The sequence below is a fragment of the Procambarus clarkii genome, chromosome 21, assembly GCF_040958095.1.
Source record: "Procambarus clarkii isolate CNS0578487 chromosome 21, FALCON_Pclarkii_2.0, whole genome shotgun sequence".
Lineage (NCBI taxonomy): Eukaryota > Metazoa > Arthropoda > Malacostraca > Decapoda > Cambaridae > Procambarus > Procambarus clarkii.
The window spans coordinates 20,827,582-20,851,652 of record NC_091170.1 but is presented as its reverse complement, the minus strand read 5'-3'; the positions used below and the strand labels follow the sequence as shown (position 1 = coordinate 20,851,652).

At 40.4% G+C, this 24,071-nt stretch overlaps 1 protein-coding gene across 3 annotated transcripts in view; it reads left to right on the top strand.

Moving 5' to 3' along the window:
* The window catches only part of LOC123760820 (uncharacterized), a 948,105-nt gene that overhangs the window by 888,537 nt on the left and 35,497 nt on the right, over positions 1-24,071 (top strand). For all 3 annotated transcript variants that reach the window (XM_069328212.1, XM_069328211.1, XM_069328210.1), the window contains one exon: positions 23,051-23,302. In XM_069328212.1, the coding sequence (XP_069184313.1) occupies positions 23,051-23,302 (252 nt within the window). The remainder of the gene's footprint in view (positions 1-23,050; positions 23,303-24,071) is intronic.

Genomic DNA, 24,071 nt, shown 5'->3' with positions numbered 1-24,071 from the left:
GACGGGCTTCAGCTCCTGGTCCACGGTGGGCATCACTTCCTCGCCGTCGTGCCCCTGTGGCGTCCCCTGCGTCTCGCAGGACACCAGGTGTACTAGTGTGGAGTGATGGTGCTGGTTTTATTCCTCGATTTCCTGCCTTTGACAATAAAGACTTGGTATTACAGAGCTTTTCCCTGATAATGGAGAGGATATGAGTGAATTGGATTATTTTACAGCATTCTATGAGCCGCTCATGGAACATATTGTACACCAAACCTTCGTTGCAACGTTGGAAAACCACCAATGTAGGTGAAATGTATGTGTTTTTAGCAACATGTATGTTGATGAAACACTGTGTCAAACACACTATCACAAATTACTGGAGCAAAGATCTGACTATTCCAACACCTTTCTTCGAGAAATATATGTCCTGAGGTAAATTTCAGATACTTCTCAGGTGTCTGCATTTTGCAAGTAATGAGGACAGGACAGAGGATGATAGAGTTTGGCGAGTCAGGCACTATATGAATGAAGTGATTGGAAAATTCAGAGATTTTTACTTACCAGCACAGAAGCTGGTGATTGACGAAACTCTTGTACTTTTCAAAGGACGTGTTTCATTCAAGCAGTATATTCCCTCCAATTGAAACAGATTTGGATTAAAATTCTTTGTACTGTGTGACTGTGAAACAGGATACGTGTTACACATGATTCTGTAATCAGCTAGCGATGCAGACATTCCTGGTAACGACGAACATGGTTTCTCAGGTAGTGTGGTGAAGTCACTGATGTCACCATAGATGAACAAGGGCCACATCTTATACACAGATAGCTACTATACAGGACAGGGGTTACTCTCGCATTTTTTTAGAATATCTGGAAAGGTTTGGAGTTCAAGTGACTTGTTGAAGAGCAATGCAATAGCAGGGGCTAAAGATCTGGAGGCTTTTTTGTAAATTAAAGTTAGTATCTCCTCAAGGGCACTAGACTTGGTTTTAAGGGAAAGAATTATCTCATTAACGTCAGTGGAATTAGTAGGCTTTAGGTACAGAGACTGTGGATAGTTACCTTAACATCAGTACTGGAAGATGGAATATCATTTGCAAGGGATGACCCAATGGAAGAGAAGAACCTATTGAACTCAATAGCAGAATCAGAGTGCAAGCTGACCATCATTATTGGACAGGAGTGTTGGTTTCTTATTTCGAATTTTCTTAGATCCCAATATTTGTGAAATTGTGCTCAAAGTTTTTTTAATGTTGCTCTTTATTTGGGTAAATTTATCCTCGTAGTATTTAGTTTTGGCTCGTCTAATTATTTTAGATAGCAATAACGAGTAATTCTTTGAGAATTCTTTGGAAACGGTTCCTATCCTATACTTCTTCTCAAGGTCATGTTTTTTATTAATGGATTTAAGTATTCCCTTTGTAAGCCAAGGATTGTTAAGCCTTTTGGTTGTGACTTGTTTCGTAAGCATAGGACAGTGGGTGTTATAAAGGCTGAGAGTTTTTTGAAGAAAAGATTGCACTGCTAGGTTGATGTCCTCTATGTTACCTAACTCAAAATTATCTATAGCAGTTTCATTGTGCAGCCTAAAGCTTAACTCCCTTGTCTTTAGAGGTGGTTTGTTAATGTTTGTTAAGAGAAATGTAGGGTAATGGTCTGTGGTGCTATCGGTGATTATACCTGAAGTAAGCGGAGAGGTTATGTTGGTCCAGATGTGATCTAGAGTTGTGGCAGTACTATCAGTGATTCTAGTAGGTCTAGTCATTAAGGGTATGAGGAAGCTAACAGCAGTAGGGTGTTCAGGCTCGCAGAGGTCAATATTAAAGTCCCCTGCGATAATTAGATGGTTTTTGTTCAGTCTGTTATCTAGTATTAGATTTCTAAGGTTTGAGTTGAATTCGAACACATCAGTGTTAGGAATTCTATAGACTGCACCCACAGAAAGAAGGTAACTGCAGAAGGCCTATTGGCCCATACGAGGCAGCTCTTATTAATATCGCCAAGTGCCATACGTGTTAAATGATTGCTATATTGTTTTGACGTGCTATATTGAGGCTTAAATAGGGATCCAATTTGTACATACCGGGGCTCACATTAAGGCTGTTGTTACAATGTTTGAACAGAGCAGACTCGATCACGTTTCGTTCAACAAAATCCTTATTTTTAACAGTACAATTTGCCCCTGTGAAGTCGATAGAATGATTGCATAAACTGGAATGTAAATACAATGCACTGGATTGCTGGGCTGTATGAATAGCATATGAATGCTGTATTAAACGCGAGGAAAGAGATTTACCTGTCTGGTTGATGTAAACACATGCACACTCATTACAAGGGATGGAATACACACAACCTGCTGTATAGCCTGAATTCAAATTATAATCTCATTTAACTACCTTTGTGTACTTTAGCTCTGCCTTTCCTTTCAAAAGGTTTTAACTTTAGTTAAAAAAAAATAATAATAATATTGTCATCTTTATTATTGTCTTTTTTATTTTTACTCTCATGTTCCATAGTACACTGGCTTTGCCTGTGTCCTCTAGTATTAACTTCATTATCCAGTGTTCCTGAGTGTATCTCTATTTAAACTACCTCAGTTTGTTTTAGTGCAACTTTAGTATTCAACTATAGCAGTAAAATAGGTACCTGGGTGTTAGTCAGCTGTCACGGGCTGCTTCCTGGGGGTGGAGGCCTGGTCGAGGACCGGGCCGCGGGGACACTAAAAGCCCCGAAATCCTCTCAAGATAACCTCAAGATAGTGTACTTATAATAGTATAGTAAGCAAGCTTTTCATTTTATAGATTTCATAATTGCATTTTTACTTTTTTGGTCATCTATTGTTATTAATTATTCTAGTTCATTTTTTACATTCCTAGTTCCCATTAAGTTTTTTTTTACATAAAATTACCATTAAGTTTATATTACTTTAGAATTTTTATTCTACTTTTTTTTCTTTGTTTTCTATTTTGTAATTTGCCATTCTTGCCCTGTTTTCCTGCAATCAGCCTTTTTATGCAGACAAGTATAGACCCAGAATTAAACCTCTTATCCACTATCTATGACAATCATCACTTCAATGATCAAAATTGCAGATATTTTACAGCACATGATGTAAACAATGTATTAACAGATAATCACAATATCACTGTAATCAACTTGAACGTTAGATCCCTAGGTAAACACTTCGATGATGTTAGTGCCTTGATTGAAACTATTGACAACAAATTCTCTTTTATTATACTTACTGAAACGTGGTTGAAAGAGGATACTACTCAACTCTTTAACGTGCCTAACTACTCGACAATTCACAACTGTCGTCAAATTCAGAGAGGTGGTGGTACTGCTCTTTACTACCACCAAGAACTAACATGCTTAAAAATAATTAGAACTAGAGACTGCTGTGGGGAGTATATCTTCGCCAGTTTCAGAGTCAAGGGTGCCGAGTCTGTCCTGTCTGTGGGTGCAGTCTATAGAATTCCTAACACTGAAGTGTCTGAATTCAATTCAAACCTTAGAAATCTAATACTAGATAACAGACTGAACAAAAACATCTAATTATCACAGGGGACTTTAATATTGACCTCTGCGAGCCTGAACACCCTACTGCTGATTTAATTCTATTGTACTTACTTTTGTTGCAATAGAGCCGAAAAGCTCGGTGATGACGTCACAATCTGCATGTTCGCTCATGCAGTACACGCCCGGGAGGTGTTGCGCGCGGTCCTCAAACAGCCAGAGTTGCCACAAATATATTTTCGCGCTATTTATTTACAATGTCTAAGCGCATTTTATCTAATTTTTTTCACTAATTGTGTTTCAAATACTGTTTGAACATATTTTGTATCAATAATTGTTGCATATTTGAGTATACACAGGTGCACACAAATGTTTTCAATTACGGCAATATAATATGTCATTACAGTCTATTATATTGTATGTTCTGCTTATATTTGTATATATTTACACACACGCACACGCTATCTGCTTATATGTTTACATATTTACACACTCGCAGACGCTATACACACTTTGAAGCACACTTAGAGGATTTCTAGACTGTGGTAGTCATTGAAGCAGTCGACAGCACATAATGGGATACCACACGTTTCACACCATGTTTGCACAAGCTTCCGTTTCTTGTCTCTACGTGTCGTTGTTTTACACACCAAGCAATCACGTTGGGCTATTGCACGCTTCACACCAGGTGGCAAATACTTAAGTTTGTATGCTAGGAAGCCTTCAGTGTGAGCGAGGCGTGGAGTACCAGCATGCTGCAACAGTGGGTTTATGATGGGCCGCTGAATACCTGGGACATCTTTTGCAAACTTTCCTAATAACTGTATTGCAGCATCAAATACAAAGTCACGGAAAGTGGGCTTACGTCCAGTTCTCACAAGGTACATGTTGAAACAGTTCAGCATGCTCATGTCCACAAGATGGAAGAACACTTTTTTCGTCCACCTACATGTCTTCCGCACACACTCTGCAGTGCCAATCATCATGTCTGATTTATCAATCAACCGCATGTTGATATTATAGTCTAAAACAGTCTGGCTTATATAGTGGTGCGTTTGTTTTATGGCTCACTTTCCCACTGTTCACCATTGTTCCATCATGAATTGTTGTCAACAAGTTCACCTCTCTTTTGTCTTTCCACCGAACTGACAGAATGTTATCACTTTTCCTTCTCTGACACTCACCAACTGCAATGTCGTTGTCAAACACAGGCATTTCCCTTCGTTGTGGCTTTACTGTACCAACCAATCCGGTTCTATTTTCTAGCAAGAACCGAGCTAGCAAGGGACTTGTATACTAATTATCTGTGTATAAAATGTGTCCCTTGTTCATCCACGGAGCCATGATGGTCTTCACTACACTCCCCGAGAATCCATGTTCGTCGTTACCGGGAATGTCTACATCACTAGCCGAGTACAGAATCATGTGTAACACGTATCCTGTCTCACAATCACAAAGAACAAAAAATTTCAGGCCAAATCGGTTTCGTTTTGAGGGAATGTACTGTTTGAATGGAACACGTCCCTTGAAAAGTATGAGAGATTCATCAACCACCAGCTTCTGTGCTGGTACGTAAAAATCTCTGAATTTTCCAATAACATCGTTCATGTAGTGCCTCACTCGCCACAGTCTATCATCAGGTGTTCGGTCCTGAACACTTCCAAAATGTAGACACCTGAGGAGTATCTGAAACCTGTCTCGTGACATATATTTCCCGAATAAAGGTGTTGGTATTGTCTTGTCCTTGCTCCAATAGTCATTTATTGCATGTTTGTGACAGTGCTTCATCAACAAACAGAGTGCCAAAAACACATACATTTCCGCCACTGTGGTATTTTTCCAACGCTGCAGTCGTGAAAATTCTGTGATTTCCCTCTCAATCAGGTAAGCAGCATGCAGGTTCGTTTGGTGTACAATGTATTCCATGAGTGGTTCATCATAGAATGCTGTAAAATATTCCATCTCAGCCATGTCCTCACCTTGATTAGGGAAAAGGTTTGTAATCCCTACATCTTTATCGTCAAAGTGAGGAATATTAGGAATAAAATCGTCACCATCACTCCACTCAAGTACACCAGGCGTCCTGCGAGATGCAGAGGAAGGACGGGGAGGAAGCGATGCATACCGGCGACCAGGAGCTGAATACCGTCTGCGAGAAGCACGGCGGCTACGTGCACGTGAGGTGGGTGCACGTGAGGTGGGTGCACGTGAGGTGGATGCACTTGAGGTGGATGCACTTGAGGTGGATGCACTTGAGGTGGATGCACGTGAGGTGGATGCACGTGAGGTGGATGCACGTGAGGTGGATGCACGTGAAGTGGATGCACGTGAACACGAGGGTCTTGGTCCCTCATGTGGTGCCATGCGGTGGCGCTTGGCCGGGCGAGATGCTGCTGACGCGACAATTTCTCGCCCAGTTACACCACTGGTACCTGCCACAGGCTCAATAAAACTTTGATCTGAGTCACTAAACCCAGAAAAGGAGTCACCTCCCTCTGACTCGTCACCCTCAAACAGAAAATATCCACAGGAACTGTGACGTCGTGGTAGAATTGGGGTAGAAAATGGCCGAGGAGGCATGGGTGAACGTATAGGCCTCGCCATGGCATGGCGGTCATTCTCACTTTCACTGCTGCTGCTACTATCACCCGACAACTGTGTATAATCCTCATCGTTGTCTGAATCGTCAAACACACTTTCTTCACCTTCAGAGAATAATTCGTGGGCTATTTGCTCTGGGGTGAGGGACTGAGTGGTGCGTGCCCGTGAGGCGTTTGACCGTGCGCTCGCCATGGTGACTCTCGCTAAACTGAGGCCTCCCATGCCTTCGGATCGTGAGCGGGATTTTTTTTCAAAATGGCCGCTGTTTACTAGAGCCCCTGGGCAGCGTATGGGACCCCCAGCTACACCGCGGGCCATTCAAATCGCGCGCGGTACCCATAATCTTCATATGAAGTGAAGCGCAGTTGACTGGTAAAACGATTTACACTTCATATGAAGTGATGCGCACTTTAAGGGTTAACAATCCTTGGCTTACAAAGGGAATACTTAAATCCATTAATAAAAAACATGACCTTGAGAAGAAGTATAGATTAGGAACCGTCTCCAAAGAATTCTCAAAGAATTACTCGTTATTGCTATCTAAAATAATTAGACGAGCCAAAACTAAATACTATGAAGATAAATTTACCCAAATAAAGAGCAACATTAAAAAAACTTTGAGCACAATTTCACAAATATTGGGATCAAAGAAGATTTTAAATAACAAACCAACACTCCTGTCCAATAACGTTGGTCAGCTTTCAGCCTCTGATTCTGCTATTGAGTTCAATAGGTTCTTCTCTTCCATTGGGTCATCCCTTGCAAATGATATTCCATCTTCCAGTATTGATGTTAAGGACTATCTTACAGGTAGCTATCCACAGTCTCTGTACCTAAAGCCTACTAATTCCACTGATGTCAATGAGATAGTCCTTTCCCTTAAAACCAAGTCTAGTGCCCTCCAGGAGATACCAACATTAATTTACAAAAAAGCCTCCAGATCTTTAGCGCCTGCTATTGCATTGCTCTTTGTTACAACTGATATGAGTGGGGCTTCTATGGGGTACTGGTACTATTAAGGGGTAAAGGTAGTTAGAAGACAAGAGTATCAAATATGGGAGAGCTAAAAGGCCCGGCCCCCAAAATAAACTATCCACAGTAGTAATAACTTGCTACAAGACCATATATGTTAGTCTAAGGGTTGATCACTGCGCTCCCACCTTGGAAGAAGAGATACTCTGTAATTCATGTACATATTTATTAACCCCTTAACAACCCCCCATATACACTCACACCAATAACAATAATAATAATAACTTTACCACACGATCTTACGTTAAAAGCCTTGGTCCACGTAGGCAGGATACAAGGTTTACACTAATAACAAGCTAGGGTAAAGTACTACTGGATAAGCACTGAAGCTGGATGCAGCTTAGGGTAGTGAGACCACGTGGGACCCTAATACAAAACACAACACTTAGGGGTACCCAAACACTGGCAAAATACTATCCCCAGGTCTCACCAATCGTTACTACCAGAGTAGGCACACTCACTAATGCCCCGTACTTAGCTTAAGGATACAGGAACTTCAGGTAAGGGAAATAAGTAAGAGGAGAAGGAAGGAGAGTAGGGATACAGCCACAGAGTAGGTCTTAACCGCACCACACCAGCCACAGAGAAGAACGCGCTAGCCACCAGCCGCCTCCCTCATGTCGTGGTGCCGGGAGGAGCCTAATTGATCGTGCAGCTAAGCACATTAAAGATCTTCCCCTATGCAACGTATTGTTACTTTATGAATGATTAGAAAGTATTAGTAAGCAAAGTTGGTGCCTATGTTATTATTTAATAATCAACCCCCAGCTCAGTCTTTAAATGCTCTTTGAGAAACAATAATAGTCTTACGTCTGGCAGGGAAGATACAAACAATTGCCATTCGAAATGCGCCAACTGTACTAGGAAGTTTAATAGCTCAATTTTGACCTCTGGTTTCCACTGGAGAACCCAGGGTCGTAACACTCTTCAACAAGTCACTTGAACTCCAAACCTTTCCAGACATTCTAAGAAAAGCAAGAGTAACCCCTGTCCACAAATGTGGTGATCTCACAGATGTTAACAACTACAGACCTATATCAATCCTGCCTAACTTGTCAAAAATATTTGAAAAACTAATCTACAAGCAGCTTTACTCTTGTCTAGCCAAACACAATATACTTAGCTCTTGTCAATATGGCTTCAGACCAAAAAAAGGCACTAACGGTGCACTTATTAGTATGATTAACTTGATCCACGTAGCTCTTGATAAAAAGGAGTTCCCTGTTGGGTTATTTGTGGACCTGCGTAAGGCTTTTGACACTGTCAGCCACCAAAACCTTCTTCTTAAATTACATCATTATGGAGTCAGAGGACACACCCTGCAATACCTCAAATCTTACCTTACTGACAGGTTCCAGTATGTTTCTGTGAATAATACAATTTCTCCCACTCTACCCATTAACATTGGTGTTCCTCAGGGCAGCATACTTGGCCCTCTCCTCTTTCTCATCTACATTAATGACCTTCCAAATGCCTCCCAACACCTCAAACCAATTCTATTTGCTGACGACACAACCTTCATTTACTCCAGTCCTGACCCCCTTGCTCTAAATGCCACAGTAAATACTGAGCTAAAGAAAGTCCATCTTTGGCTAACTGCCAACAAACTCACCCTTAACATTGACAAAACTTTCTATATTCTGTTTGGCAATAAATCCTCTAATCAAATAAATCTCAAAATAAACAATACCCAAATTTGTAACAAATTAAATGGCAAGTTCCATTGGCGTTCTCATCGACCAAAGGGTGAATTTCCAGGGACACATTCAAAATATATCAAAAAAAGTTTCAAAAACGTTTGGCATTCTTTCTAAGATCAGATATTATGTACCCCGCCCTGCCCTGGTGACTCTCTATTACTCCCTCATCTATCCATATCTCAACTATGGTATTTGTGCTTGGGGTTCTACTACCCAAAATCATTTACGTCCTCTAATTACTCAACACAAAACTGCTATTAGTTTATCCAACTCTATATCCCAGAGTTTATCCAATATCCAACTCTAGCCCCAGACATCACTTGGTACCCCTACTCAAATCTCTGAATATGTTAGATATTAAGTCACTGCACATTCTCTCATGTGTATTATACATATATAAAATGCTGAACTGTAATGCCAATCCTGACCTCAAAAGATTCATTGAAGGTTGTAACAGAACCCATGAGCACCACACCAGAAATAAATACAGTTTTGATATTCCTAGAGTACGACTTAATCAAACTAGAAATGCTCTTCAAATCAAGGGACCCAGAATGTGGAATGACCTTCCCAACTATGTTAAAGACTGTACCTCTCTCAACCAGTTTAAGATAAAAACGAAGCACTACCTAATAAATTCCCTGTAACCTACCTTACCCCTCTGTTGTCAACCCATGTCTGGTTTTTTTTTTTCAAAACAATGCTGTTTGAATGTACAGTAATTGTCTGTAATATTTTGTAATTGTATTTGTGCTGCTTTTTCAGCCATGTTCCCCCCTCTTTTACCTCTATTTTTATTTGTTCTCATCACATCTTAATCTTTATACCCATTAGTATTAAGCTTTAGTCATTATTGTTTTTCCTGCCCGAAACGCTTTGCGTAATAGTGGCTTTAGGCATTGTATGTACTAGCTCTATCTATTAATCCAACAAACTTTGTAAAATCTCTTGTATGTATGTACCTTACCTAAATAAACATTTATTATTATTTATTTATTTAACCTGCTACATACGATGGCGAGTTCTTAATTAACATGGACTTAACTGTATTATCATTTTTGAACACTAGATTAATATTAAGTTTCTTCAGGGCTGGGGCAAGATTTACTAGACAATCAGAATATGGTAATACCAACGAATTTTTCAGTTCTGGTTTAGACTTAGTAGTCTGCTTGTAGAGAGTCATTTTTGCTTGACCAAACGCAAGATCCAAGATCGATTTTGGGTATTTTAACTTCTTTCCAATTTCAAATATATTTACTATTTCTTCATCGAAAAATTGCGGACTGCAAACTCTCACTGCTCTGAGAAACATACCAGAAAAAACTGCCCGCTTGACCTGAACATGATGATTTGAATAGAAATGTACATACGAGCACACATTGGTAGGTTTCCTATACACATTGAATTTGAAACTCCTACCAATTCTATGAATCATGATGTCTAAAAAAGTCAGAACACCATTCACTTCGTTCTCAATTGTGAATTTAATTGACGGAACCAGGGAATTAATTTGATTGAGGAAATCAGTTTCGTCATGGTTAACCGGCCACAGGCATAAAATATCGTCAACGTACCTATACCAAAGCAAATTTGAGGGTAAAATCCTGGGAAGGATATTTGTTTCAAAACATTCCATGTACACATTGCTCAAAACAGGGGAGAGGGGATTACCCATTGCCTTGCCAAATGTTTGTTTATAAAATGAATCATTAAAGCTGAAATAATTATCTTTAATGCACAATTTTATAAGTTCAATAATGGTGTTAGTAGGTAAAGTTAAATTATACCTTGGGAGTAGATCCCGTAAGAATGACAACAGATCATCAACAGGATGATCTGTTGTCTTCTGTTGTCGTAATAGGAGCTGCCTCGTATGGGCCAATAGGCCTTCTGCAGTTACCTTCTTTCCTATAATTCCTTTCCTCCACTTATTTTTGGTGGTCAGGTGATCTGCCCAGGCGGATATAAAGGTCTGATCAGCTATGTTTTCTTTTCTTCATTCTACTTTGCTCGGATGAAGGCGAATTAGCCGAAAACGCGTTAAGCATTTTCTATTTTTCACATGTGGTTATTCTGCATACTTGGATCAGTGTTTTTGTGATCATTATTGCATATATATATATATATATATATATATATATATATATATATGTCGTACCTAGTAGCCAGAACGTACTTCTCAGCCTACAATTCAGGGCCCGATTTGCCTAATAGGCCAAGTTTTCCTGAATTATTATATTTTCTCAATTGTTTTTCTTATGAAATGATAAAGCTACCCATTTGATTATGTATGAGGTCAATTTTTTTTTATTGGAGTTAAAATTAACGTAGATATATGACCGAACCTAACCAACCCTACCTAACCTATCTTTATGGGTTAGGTTAGGTTAGGTAGCCGAAAAAGCTATGTTAGGTTAGGTTAGGTAGGTTAGGTAGTCGAAAAACAATTAATTCATGAAAACTTGGCTTATTAGGCAAATTGGGCCTTGCATAGTAGGCTGAGAAGTGCGTTCTGGCTACTAGGTACGACATATATATATATATATATATATATATATATATATATATAATATATATATATATATATATATATATATATATATATATATATATATATATATATATACAGTGGTACCTCGGAATGCGAGTAATTACCTAAGTGTAATTACCTAAGTGTAGTTACAGGATGAGAGCTACGCTCGTGGTGTCCCGTCTTCCCAGCACTCTTTGTCATAAACGCTTTGAAACTACTGACGGTCTTGGCCTCCACCACCTTCTCACTTAACTTGTTCCAACCGTCTACCACTCTATTTGCGAAGGTGAATTTTCTTATATTTCTTCGGCATCTGTGTTTAGCTAGTTTAAATCTATGACCTCTTGTTCTTGAAATTCCAGGTCTCAGGAAGTCTTCTCTGTCGATTTTATCAATTCCTGTTACTATTTTGTATGTAGTGATCATATCACCTCTTTTTCTTCTGTCTTCTAGTTTTGGCATATTTAATGCTTCTAACCTCTCCTCGTAGCTCTTGCCCTTCAGTTCTGGGAGCCACTTAGTAGCATGTCTTTGCACCTTTTCCAGTTTGTTGATGTGCTTCTTAAGATATGGGCACCACACAACAGCTGCATATTCTAGCTTTGGCCTAACAAAAGTCATGAACAATTTCTTTAGTATATCGCCATCCATGTATTTAAATGCAATTCTGAAGTTAGAAAGCATAGCATAGGCTCCTTGCACAATATTCTTTATGTGGTCCTCAGGTGATAGTTTTCTATCTAGAACCACTCCTAGATCTCTTTCTTTATCAGAATTCTTTAAAGATTTCTCACATAATATATAGGTTGTGTGGGGTCTATGTTCTCCTATTCCACATTCCATAACATGACATTTATTAACATTAAATTCCATTTGCCAAGTGGTGCTCCATATACTTATTTTGTCCAGGTCTTCTTGAAGGGCATGACAATCATCTAAATTTCTTATCCTTCCTATTATCTTAGCATCATCAGCAAACATGTTCATATAATTCTGTATACCAACTGGTAGATCATTTATGTACACAATAAACATCACTGGTGCAAGAACTGAACCCTGTGGTACTCCACTTGTGACATTTCTCCATTCCGATACATTGCCTCTGATTACTGCCCTCATTTTTCTATCAGTCAGAAAATTTTTCATCCATGATAGAAGCTTACCTGTCACCCCTCCAATATTTTCCAGTTTCCAGAATAACCTCTTATGTGGAGCTCTGTCGAAAGTCTTTTTTAGGTCCAGATAGATGCAGTCAACCCAACCATCTCTTTCCTGTAATATCTCTGTGGCTCGATCATAGAAACTGAGTAAATTCGATACACAGGATCTTCCAGATCGAAAACCATACTGTCTGTCTGATATTATATCATTTCTCTCTAGGTGTTCTACCCATTTAGTTTTGATTAGTTTTTCCAATACTTTCACTATTACACTTGTCAATGATACAGGTCTATAATTGAGGGGGTCTTCCCTGCTGCCACTTTTGTAGATTGGAACTATGTTAGCCTGTTTCCACCCGTCTGCTACGATTCCTGTACACAGGGATGCCTGAAAGATCAGGTGAAGTGGAATGCTGAGCTCAGATGCACATTCTCTCAGAACCCATGGTGAAACGCCATCTGGGCCAGCTGCTTTGTTCTTACCGAGCTCCTTGAGCATTTTTTCCACTTCGTCGCTAGACACCTCTATGTATTCTATGTTGTTCTCTGGAATTCTTATTGTATCTGGTTCCCTAAAGATTTCATTTTGTACAAACACACTTTGGAACTTTTCGTTTAGTGTTTCACACATTTCCTTTTCATCTTCCGTGAATCTATTTCCCATTTTCAACCTCTGAATATTATCCTTTACCTGCAATTTGTTGTTTATGAATTTATAGAATAGACCTGGTTCTGTTTTACATTTGTCCGCAATCCCTTTTTCAAAATTTCTTTCTGCCTCTCTCCTCACTGCCGTGTAGTTGTTTCTCGCATCTTTGTATCGCTGGTATGTTTGGGGGTTCGGCCTCTTCCTGTATTGATTCCATTTTTGTGTCTTTCGGTCTCTAGCCCTCTCGCAATTTCTATTGAACCAATCCTGTTTCCTAGTTCTGCATCTCTGTTTTGGTATAAATTTTTTTGTGCCTTTATCATATATTTCACAAAACTTGCCATACATCTCATTCACTTCCTTGCCTAGCATCAAGTCTGTCCAATTATACTCACTAAAAAAATTTCTAAGGTCACCATAATGTCCTCTCCTGAAGTCTGGTTTTTCAACTGCTTCAACCTCCTTATTTTCTTCCAGCTTATAACGCATTGCATACTAGTAGCCACATCTCTGTGCCTTTACTCACCATACAAGCTTAGATGTACAGTTATGGTGAACAAAACATGTAGATACTTATATATAACGTCTGTATATAAGATATATAGCGTAATAACACCACACAGTATTGTTGGAGGAGAAATATTAGTGCGTCTGACCTTGAGGGCGGCCGCCGATCAGCTGACTGTGTGAGTAGCCACATCTCTGTGCCTTTACTCACCATACAAGCTTAGATGTACAGTTATGGTGAACAAAACATGTAGATACTTATATATAACGTCTGTATATAGTGAATTATAGCAAAAACATTATTGTGGGAGGAGAATGAGGGTGAGTCAGATGACTGGAGGTAGGGCAGGAGTGGCTAGCTGGTACACGGCGGTCACTCCTCATTACTTTTTGACTCATAATAGCTACTTAGTGGTTCGTTATAGTGAACAAAACATGCAAATACTTATATATAACCTGTGCTTATAGTGTAATAACCGACAAAGTATTTGTTTACTGATTGATGAACGTAATTGAATCAACAATATGCACACCATATTTTTGAGTACAGCAATGACTCACTCATTTTATTATATAAATATATCAAACTACACACTATTGAATAATATTACAGCAAAAAAAGTATGAAAAATCAATCAGAGACATTGAAATAATTCGGTAATTATCTCTTTGTGGCAACTCTTGCCTGACAGCTTGCGAGCAACAGACCGCCTGGGACGCACGCTGAGTCAGCGGCTATAATTTGCCAGACTTCCCCGCCCTATAGCGGGCAATATATGCCACTTACGATTTTTTTATTATTTTTCCCGTGATCAGTGAACACAAATTAACAGGTTAGAAAGAAAAAATATTTTTTTTTTTTTTCTAAATGACATGCGCCTGTGGGGATGGCAGGATATTAGACCCCGAGCATGTTAAGGGTTAAGGATCACCCTAAATGGTACCAACCAAATGGAAGAAGTATTAAGGAATGCTAGAAAATTACAAAGTGATGAGGATGGGAAAGTGTAGTCGTTAAGACGAGATCTTTCAAAAGAAGATAGAGAGAAGCTGAAACTGAACCTCGCCGAGGCAAAACGTTTAAATGAGAGCAGGAATGAAGAAGAAATCAATTCTTTTTTCTACAAAGTGATAGGGGTAGGCAGGCCAGTAAAGTGGTACATAAAGGCAAACCAACAAAATCATTAGTGAAAGGGGGGAGTGAAAAATAAGAAGAGGGGGAACAAGTTCCTCAAGATTGCATACACCAACATAGATGGAGTAAGATCAAAGATACTGGAGTTAAGTGATATAATACAGATGCAGACACTAGACATTGTTGCACTCACGGAGACTAAAACTTAAAGATGCTATTTTAAATGAGGTCATATTCCCAAGGGGCTACTCAATTTGGAGACGGGACAGAAAAATCAGGAAAGGCGGTGGCGTTGCTGTGCTGGTGAAAGAACACCTAAAGGTGAACGAAATAGTGACTGCCAATCCACAAGAAGTTGACATAATAGCACTAGAGATCTGCCATGAGGATGATAAAGTAATGATCATAAATGCATATAGTCCACCGTTAAGCAGCACATGGTCAAAGGAGGAGATAGATAGTAAACGAGAAGGTCTTATAACAATAATGAGAGAGATCATAGCGAGAGCGAATAACGATAGTTCACGACTGTTGATAGTCGGCGACTTCAACTTGAAATCCATAGACTGGGAAGCATGTGAAGCTAAAACAGAAGATTTCTGGACCTGTAAATTTGTAGACCTCATCCTGGAAACATTCGTGTATCAACATGTAAAGCTACGAGGATGAGGGAAGGGGACGTCCCCTCCATGCTAGATTTGATATTTACCAGGAAGGAGGAAGAAATATTTGACATTCAGTACCTTCCTCCCTTGGGTAAAAGTGACCATGTCTTTTTGGGAATAAAGTATGCAATGCGTTATAATCTGGAAGAAAATATGACGGTCGATGCAAATGAAAAACCTGACTTTAGGAGAGGACATTATGGCAACCTTAGAAAAATTTTTAGTGAGTATAATTGGACAGACTTGTTGCTAGGCAAGGAAGTGAATGAGATGTATGTCAGGTTTTGTGAAATATATGATAAAGGCACAAAAAAATTTATACCAAAACAGAGAAGCAGAACTAGGAAACAGGATTGGTTCAACAGAAAGTGCGAGAGGGCCAGAGACCAAAAGACACAAAAATGGAATCAATACAGGAAGAGGCCGAACCCCCAAACATATCAGCGATACAAAGATGCGAGAAACAACTACACGGCAGTGAGGAGAGAGGCAGAAAGAAATTTTGAAAAAGGGATTGCAGACAAATGCAAAACAGAACCAGGTCTGTTCTATAAATTCATAAACAACAAATTGCATATAAAGGATAATATTCAGAGGTTGAAAATGGGAAATAGATTCACGGAAAATGAAAAGGAAATGTGTGAAACATTAAAGGAAAAGTTCCAAAGTGTGTTTGTACAAAATGAAATCTTCAGGGAACCAGATACAATAAGAATTCCAGAGAACAACATAGAGCACATAGAGGTGTCCAGAGACGAAGTGGAAAAAATGCTCAAGGAACTAAATAAGAACAAAGCAGTTGGTCCAGATGGAGTTTCACCATGGGTTCTGAGAGAATGTGCACCTGAGCTCAGCATTCCACTTTAACTGATTTTTCAGGCATCCCTGTATACAGGAGTTGTAGCTGATGTGTGGAAAAAGGCTAACATAGTTCCAATCTACAAAAGTGGAAGCAGGGATCCCCTTAATTATAGACCGGTATCATTGACAAGTGTAATAGTCAAAATATTGGAAAAAATAATTAAAACTAAATGAGTAGAACACCTAGAGAGAAATGATATAATATCAGTCAGACAGTATGGTTTTCGATCTGGAAGATCCTGTGTATCGAATTTACTCAGTTTCTATGATCGAGCAACAGAGATATTACAGGAAAAAGATGGCTGGGTTGACTGCATCTATCTGGACCTAAAAAAGGCTTTCGACAGAGTTCCACATAAGAGGTTGTTCTGGAAACTGGAAGATATTGGAGGAGTGACAGTTACGCTTCTAACATGGATGAAAAATTTTCTGACTGATAGAAAAATGAGGGCTGTGATCAGAGGCAATGTATCAGACTGGAGAAATGTCACAAGTTGAGTACCACAGGGTTCAGTTCTTGCATCAGTGATGTTTATTGTCTACATAAATGATCTACCAGTTGGTATACAGAATTATATGAACATGTTTGCTGATGATGCTAAGATAATAGGAAGGATAAGAAACTTAGATGATTGTCATGCCCTTCAAGAAGACCTGGACAAAATAAGTACATGGAGCGCCACTTGGCAAATGGAATTTAATGTTAATAAATGCCATGTTATGGAATGTGGAATAGGAGAACATAGACCCCACACAACCTATATATTATGTGAGAAATCTTTTAAGAATTCTGATAAAGAAAGAGATCTAGGGGTGGTTCTAGATAGAAAACTGTCACCTGAGGACCACATAAAGAATATTGTGCAAGGAGCCTATGCCACGCTTTCTAACTTCAGAATTGCTTTTAAATACATGGATGGCGATATACTAAAGAAATTGTTTACGACTTTTGTTAGGCCAAAGCTAGAATATGCAGCAGTTGTGTGGTGCCCATATCTTAAGCACATCAACAAACTGGAAAAGGTGCAAAGACATGCTACTAAGTGGCTCCCAGAACTGAAGGGCAAGAGCTACGAGGAGAGGATAGAGGCATTAAATATGCCAAAACTAGAAGACAGAAGAAAAAGAGGTGATATGATCACTACATACAAAATAGTAACAGGGATTGATAAAATCGATAGGGAAGATTTCTTGAGACCTGGAACGTTAAGAACAAGAGGTCATAGATATAAACTAGCTAAACACAGATGCCGAAGAAATATAAGAAAATTCACTTTCGCAAACAGAGTGGTAGACGGTTGGAACAAGTCAGGGGAGAAGGTGGTGGAGGCCAAGACCGTCAGTAGTTTCAAAGCGTTATATGACAAAGAGTGCTGGGAAGACGGGACACCACGAGCGTAGCTTTCATCCTGTACTACACTTAGGTAATTACCTTTATTCAGGAAATATGTCATGAGATAGGTTTCAGATACTCCTCAGGTGTCTACATTTTGGAATTGTTTAGGACCGAACACCTGATGATAGACTGTGGCAAGTGAGGCACTACATGGACGATGTTATTGGAAAATTCAGAGATTTTTACGTACCAGCACAGAAGCTGGTGGTTGATGAATCTCTCGTACTTTTCAAGAGACGTGTTCCATTCAAACAGTACATTCCCTCAAAACAAAACCGATTTGGCCTGAAATTTTTTCTTCTTTGTGATTGTGAGACAGGATACGTGTTACACATGATTCTGTACTCGGCTAGTGATGTAGACATTCCCGGTAACGACAAACATGGATTCTCGGGGAGTGTAGTGAAGACCATCATGGCTCCGTGGATGAACAAGGGACACATTTTATACACGGATAATTACTATACAAGTCCCTTGCTAGCTCGGTTCTTGCTAGAAAATAGAACCGGATTGGTTGGTACAGTAAAGCCACAACGAAGGGAAATGCCTGTGTTTGACAACGACATTGCAGTTGGTGAGTGTCAGAGAAGGAAAAGTGATAACATTCAGTCAGTTCGGTGGAAAGACAAAAGAGAGGTGAACTTGTTGACAACAATTCATGATGGAACAATGGTGAACAGTGGGAAAGTGAACCATTAAACAAATGCACCACTATATAAGCCAGACTGTGTTTTAGACTATAATATCAACATGCGGTTGATTGATAAATCAGACATGATGATTGGCACTGCAGAGTGTGTGCGGAAGACATGTAGGTGGACGAAAAAAGTGTTCTTCCATCTTGTGGACATGAGCATGCTGAACTGTTTCAACATGTACCTTGTGAGAACTGGACGTAAGCCCACTTTCCGTGACTTTGTATTTGATGCTGCAATACAGTTATTAGGAAAGTTTGCAAAAGATGTCCTAGGTATTCAGCGGCCCATCATAAACCCACTGTTGCAGCATGCTGGTACTCCACGCCTCGCTCACACTGAAGGCTTCCTAGCACACAGACTCAAGTATTTACCACCAGCTGGGAAGTGTGCAATAGCCCAACGTGATTGCTTGGTGTGTAAAACAACGATACATAGAGACAAGAAACGGAAGCTTGTGCAAACATGGTGTGAAACGTGTGGTATCCCATTATGTGCTGTCGACTGCTTCAATGACTACCACAGTCTAGAAAACTTCTAAGTGTGCTTCAAAGTGTGTATAGCGTGTGCGAGTGTGTAAATATGTAAACATATAAGCAGATAGCGTGTGCGTGTGTGTAAATGAACGAGGCAGCTCTAGGAGCTGCCTCGTATGGGCCAATAGGCCTTCTACGGTTACCTTTGTTCTTATGTTCTTAAATATATACAAATATAAGCAGAACATACAATATAATAGACTGTAATGACATATTATATTGCCGTAATTGAAAACATTTGTGTGCGCCTGTGTATACTCAAATATGCAACAATTATTGATACAAAATATGTTCAAACAGTATTTGAAGCACAATTAGTGAAAAAAATTGGATAAAATGCGCCTAGACATTGTAAATAAATAGCGCGAAAATATATTTGTGGCAACTCTGGCTGTTTGAGGACCGCGCGCAACACCTCTGGGGCGTGTACTGCTTGAGCGAACATGCAGATTGTGACATCATCACTGAGCTTTCCGGCTCTATTGCAACAAAAGTAAGTACAATAGAATTTTTTTTTTCCCCGTGATCAGTGAACAGAACTTAGCAGATTAGCAAAAAAAAAATTTTTTTTTTTTTCAAAATGACATGCGCCTGTGGGGATGGCAGGATATTAGACCCCGAGCATGTTAAGAGTTAATTGACTGTTGATTGCTGGTATTGACTTCTTGATGTGTAGTGCCTCACAGATGTCAACCCGCCTGCTATCGCTGTATCTATCGATGATTTCTGTGTTGTTTGCTAAGATTTCTCTGGTGATGGTTTGGTTGTGGGAAGAGATTATATGTTCCTTAATGGAGCCCTGTTGCTTATATATATACTGTAACCCCGCGATTATCCGGGATTCGAACATCCGAAAAATGCCCTTATACGGCCAAAATCGTGAACGGATAAAGTTATCTCAATATCCGGCCAAAATGGCCATGGGAGCCGGATAAAAGCCGGTTTGGCCGGTTAAAAATCTGAGCCGGTGGGCTGTACCGTATTAATCCCGTACAGCTGTGGCTCATGGCCATGGTGTTGGAGGGGGAAGGGTAGGTGGGTGGTGTCGGGAGAGAGGGGAGCGTTGGGAGGGACCACCTGGGGGATTATGGTCAGGAAGAGAGAGAGGGAGTTGGTCAGGAAGGGAGTTGGTCAGGGAGAGAGGGAGTTGGTCAGGAAGGGAGTTGGTCAGGGAGAGAGGGAGTTGGTCAGGAAGGGAGTTGGTCAGGGAGAGAGGGAGTTGGTCAGGAAGGGAGTTGGTCAGGGAGAGAGGGAGTTGGTCAGGAAGGGAGTTGGTCAGGGAGAGAGGGAGTTGGTCAGCAAGGGAGGAAGGGAGTTGGTCAGCAAGGGAGGAAGGGAGTTGGTCAGCAAGGGAGGAAGGGAGTTGGTCAGGAAGGGAGTTGGTCAGGAAGGGAGGAAGGGAGTTGGTCACGGAAGGGAGGAAGGGAGTTGGTCAGGAAGGGAGGAAGGGAGTTGGTCACGGAAGGAGGAAAAACTATTGTGGTGTGTATGGGACTCGCTGAAGCCTAACGAAGGAAGGTGGCGTTGGCGGTGTTGCAAGAATTATATTGTTTTCTTATTGCTGTGGAGAGCTAGTTACAAATATTAATTAAATAACACTATAATAGATGAACGGTACAGTACAGTATTTGGTTTGTTATTTATTCATTTAAATATTTACAATAAAATAAAATGGGATTTAACAGAACTTAAGGCGCATATGTTAAAAGTCATCGTACAGCGTGTCAACACCCACGTGTCTGTCGACACATGTGGAGGGGAGATGGGAAGGCTGGCGGGAGGTGGGGGAGGGGGGGTTGACCAGGCAGGAGATCACACATGTCGTCTGTCCTACCCACCCACCTATTTACCCACCTGTTCACCCACTTCCCTGCCCACCCACCTGTTCACCCACTTCCCTGCCCACCCACCTGTTTACCCACTTCCCTGCCCACCCACCTGGCTGCACACCCATTTACCCACCTGCCAATCCATTCACCCACCTGTTCACCCACTTCCCTACCCACCCACCTATTTACCCACCTGTTCACCCACTTCCCTGCCCACCCACCTGTTCACCCACTTCCCTGCCCACCCACCTGTTTACCCACTTCCCTGCCCACCCACCTGGCTGCACACCCATTTACCCACCTGTTAACCCACCCACCTATTTATATATTAGTATATTTTGGTAGCAGTCTTTCCTGTAGACATATATTATTAAATATGACCGAAAAAGTAAGATTAATAATTCTAACACGAATTTTCTCAATCTTTCGTACATTTCTTTTCACTGTTGGAGGTAATTCAAAAATCAATTCTCCAAAATTCATTTTTATTTCTAGTCTGACGCGACAATTGAGCGCGTTTCGTAAAACTTATTACATTTTCAAAGACTTTAGTTAACACATACACAACTGAATAGAACTTACACATCTCCGATTTTCTTTATATCTACATTTGAGTGAGGTGGATGGGGTGAGGTGGTATTTAATAAGGTATTAATTTCATCAACGCAAGCCAGAACATGAAACAATGGGTATTGAATAGAAGTGATTGTAGAAAGCCTATTGGTCCATATTTCTTGATGCTTCTATATTGGAGCGGAGTCTTGAGGTGGGTAGAATATAGTTGTGCATTAATTGGCTGTTGATTGCTGGTGTTGACTTCTTGATGTGTAATGCCTCGCAAACGTCAAGCCGCCTGCTATCGCTGTATCTATCGATGATTTCTGTGTTGTTTACTAGGATTTCTCTGGCGATGGTTTGGTTGTGGGAAGAGATTATATGTTCCTTAATGGAGCATAAGCAACAGGGCTCCATTAAGGAACATATAATCTCTTCCCACAACCAAACCATCGCCAGAGAAATCCTAGTAAACAACACAGAAATCATCGATAGATACAGTGATAGCAGGCGGCTTGACGTTTGCGAGGCATTACACATCAAGAAGTCAACACCAGCAATCAACAGCCAATTAATGCACAACTATATTCTACCCACCTCAAGACTCTGCTCCAATATAGAAGCATCAAGAAATATGGACCAATAGGCTTTCTACAATCACTTCTATTCAATACCCATTGTTTCATGTTCTGGCTTGTGTTGATGAAATTAATACCTTATTAAATACCTCCTCACCCCATCCACCTCACTCAAATGTAGATATAAACAAAATCGGAGATGTGTAAGTTCTATTCAGTTGTGTATGTGTTAACTAAAGTCTTTGAAAATGTAATAAGTTTTACGAAACGCGCTCAAGTGTCGCGTCAGACTAGAAATAAAAATGAATTTTGGAGAATTGATTTTTGAATTACCTCCAACAGTGAAAAGAAATGTACGAAAGATTGAGAAAATTCGTGTTAGAATTATTAATCTTACTTTTTCGGTCATATTTAATAATATATATATATATATATATATATATATATATATATATATATATATATATATATATATATATATATATATATATTGACCTTATTAGGCGATGCTGTGGTCACACGCTGAACAGCAAAGCTGTGCGCTCATGCTGTGAGTGCCAGCCTTGATTGCTCACTCACTACTGAGGCTCTGACATCTGGCAATGTGGACCATGATTTTTTTTAAAGATGGCGTCTGTTTACAAGAGCCCTGAGGAAGCTGACGTGAACCTCATGTATCCGTGGGAGTTTTGAATTGAACGTGAAAAATAAAAACACCTGGAAGCGCGTTGCGCACCCGAAGTTTGGGCGTGCAGGCACGTTGCGCAGTTAAGGGTTAACTGAGTTGCGCAATTAACTGAGTTGCGCAATTAAGGGTTTAGGGTTAACTGAGTAGAAGCTCGTCAGTCAAGACAAATTTTCTGCGAGTGGCTCGCTCTTTATCTGAAATGCTCGTAAATGGGGCTGCTCGTCACCCAAGGTTCCTCTGTATATATATTTCTTTCCAAATTTATGTTATGCCTGAAACACTGTGTGTATTAATGGATTTAGGTATGGTTTAGGCATGTTATTTATGAATCCTCTACTGTTCACATATCATCTTTATGTATGTACTCCTGCCTAAATAAATAAAATTATTATTATTATTGTTATTATTATTTGTTTGTTTCCACAGCTTTTGTGTGCCATGGGCACTGGGCAGAGGGAGGTTCAGTATTCATGGTGGCATCCCCGCACGACCGACCTTCTCATCGCCTCTGTCTCACGACCACCTCCATTACTAACAGCAAGCACACCTATAATACCAGGTCCAGCAACAACAGCTATAACAGCAGTAGGATCTTACAAGTAACGGCACATGCGCATTCTTGTCCTCGTCGTCATGTGCCCCCAACCACAACACTCAGCTTTAACATAACAGCTCAGCGTGAGTATCATCATCTTTTCATACCATCAACTACCCAGATTAAGAATAGTTCCTCTTATGTTATTCTGTCCATATAACACCTAATATTTTAACCACTTAACTGCGTCAGCCGGGTTTTCTCGGTCGGTGGACCATGAAAAACTGGGAAACTGCGCCAACCGAGAAAACTTGTTTTGATTTTTTGGGACCCATTTGAAACTCGGGCGCGGTTGGTTGTGTATGAGATGGATGCCTGAGGCCGTCAGTGAGGGGCGGCCATTTTGAAAAGAATCCCAGAATGCCCCAGGCCCGAGGGTAGCCTCAGTTTTGATTGAGCAACCATGGCTGACGCACGCGCCTACAGCTCCCAGTCACCTGTGGGACGCGCTGTTGCAAAACCGCTTTCTCCAGAGGATATACACAGTAATGTTTGAGGATGAAGTGGAATATTATATTGATGACCCAAGGATTGATAGAGACATAACTCAAGGGTCTAGTGGAAGTGAAATAGATACAGATGAAGACGATACAGTGAGCGCGTATCGTTCAGGGCGAGCTGCACGCACAGTGAAGCATCACAGGTCATCACCCTTGCAAGAATTATCCCTACCACCACCTCTATCTCTCATTTTTGATGAAAGTGATACTACTGAGTCATTTTCTGGGTTTAGTGACGCTGCTTCTGATACAAGTAGCATAGATGAGGCAAGGGCTAGCAGCTGCCGTCGTCGCGGTGTTACCAGGTGCAGATCTGCTGTCTCAGCAGGTCGCCCTGCCAAGCGCCGCCATG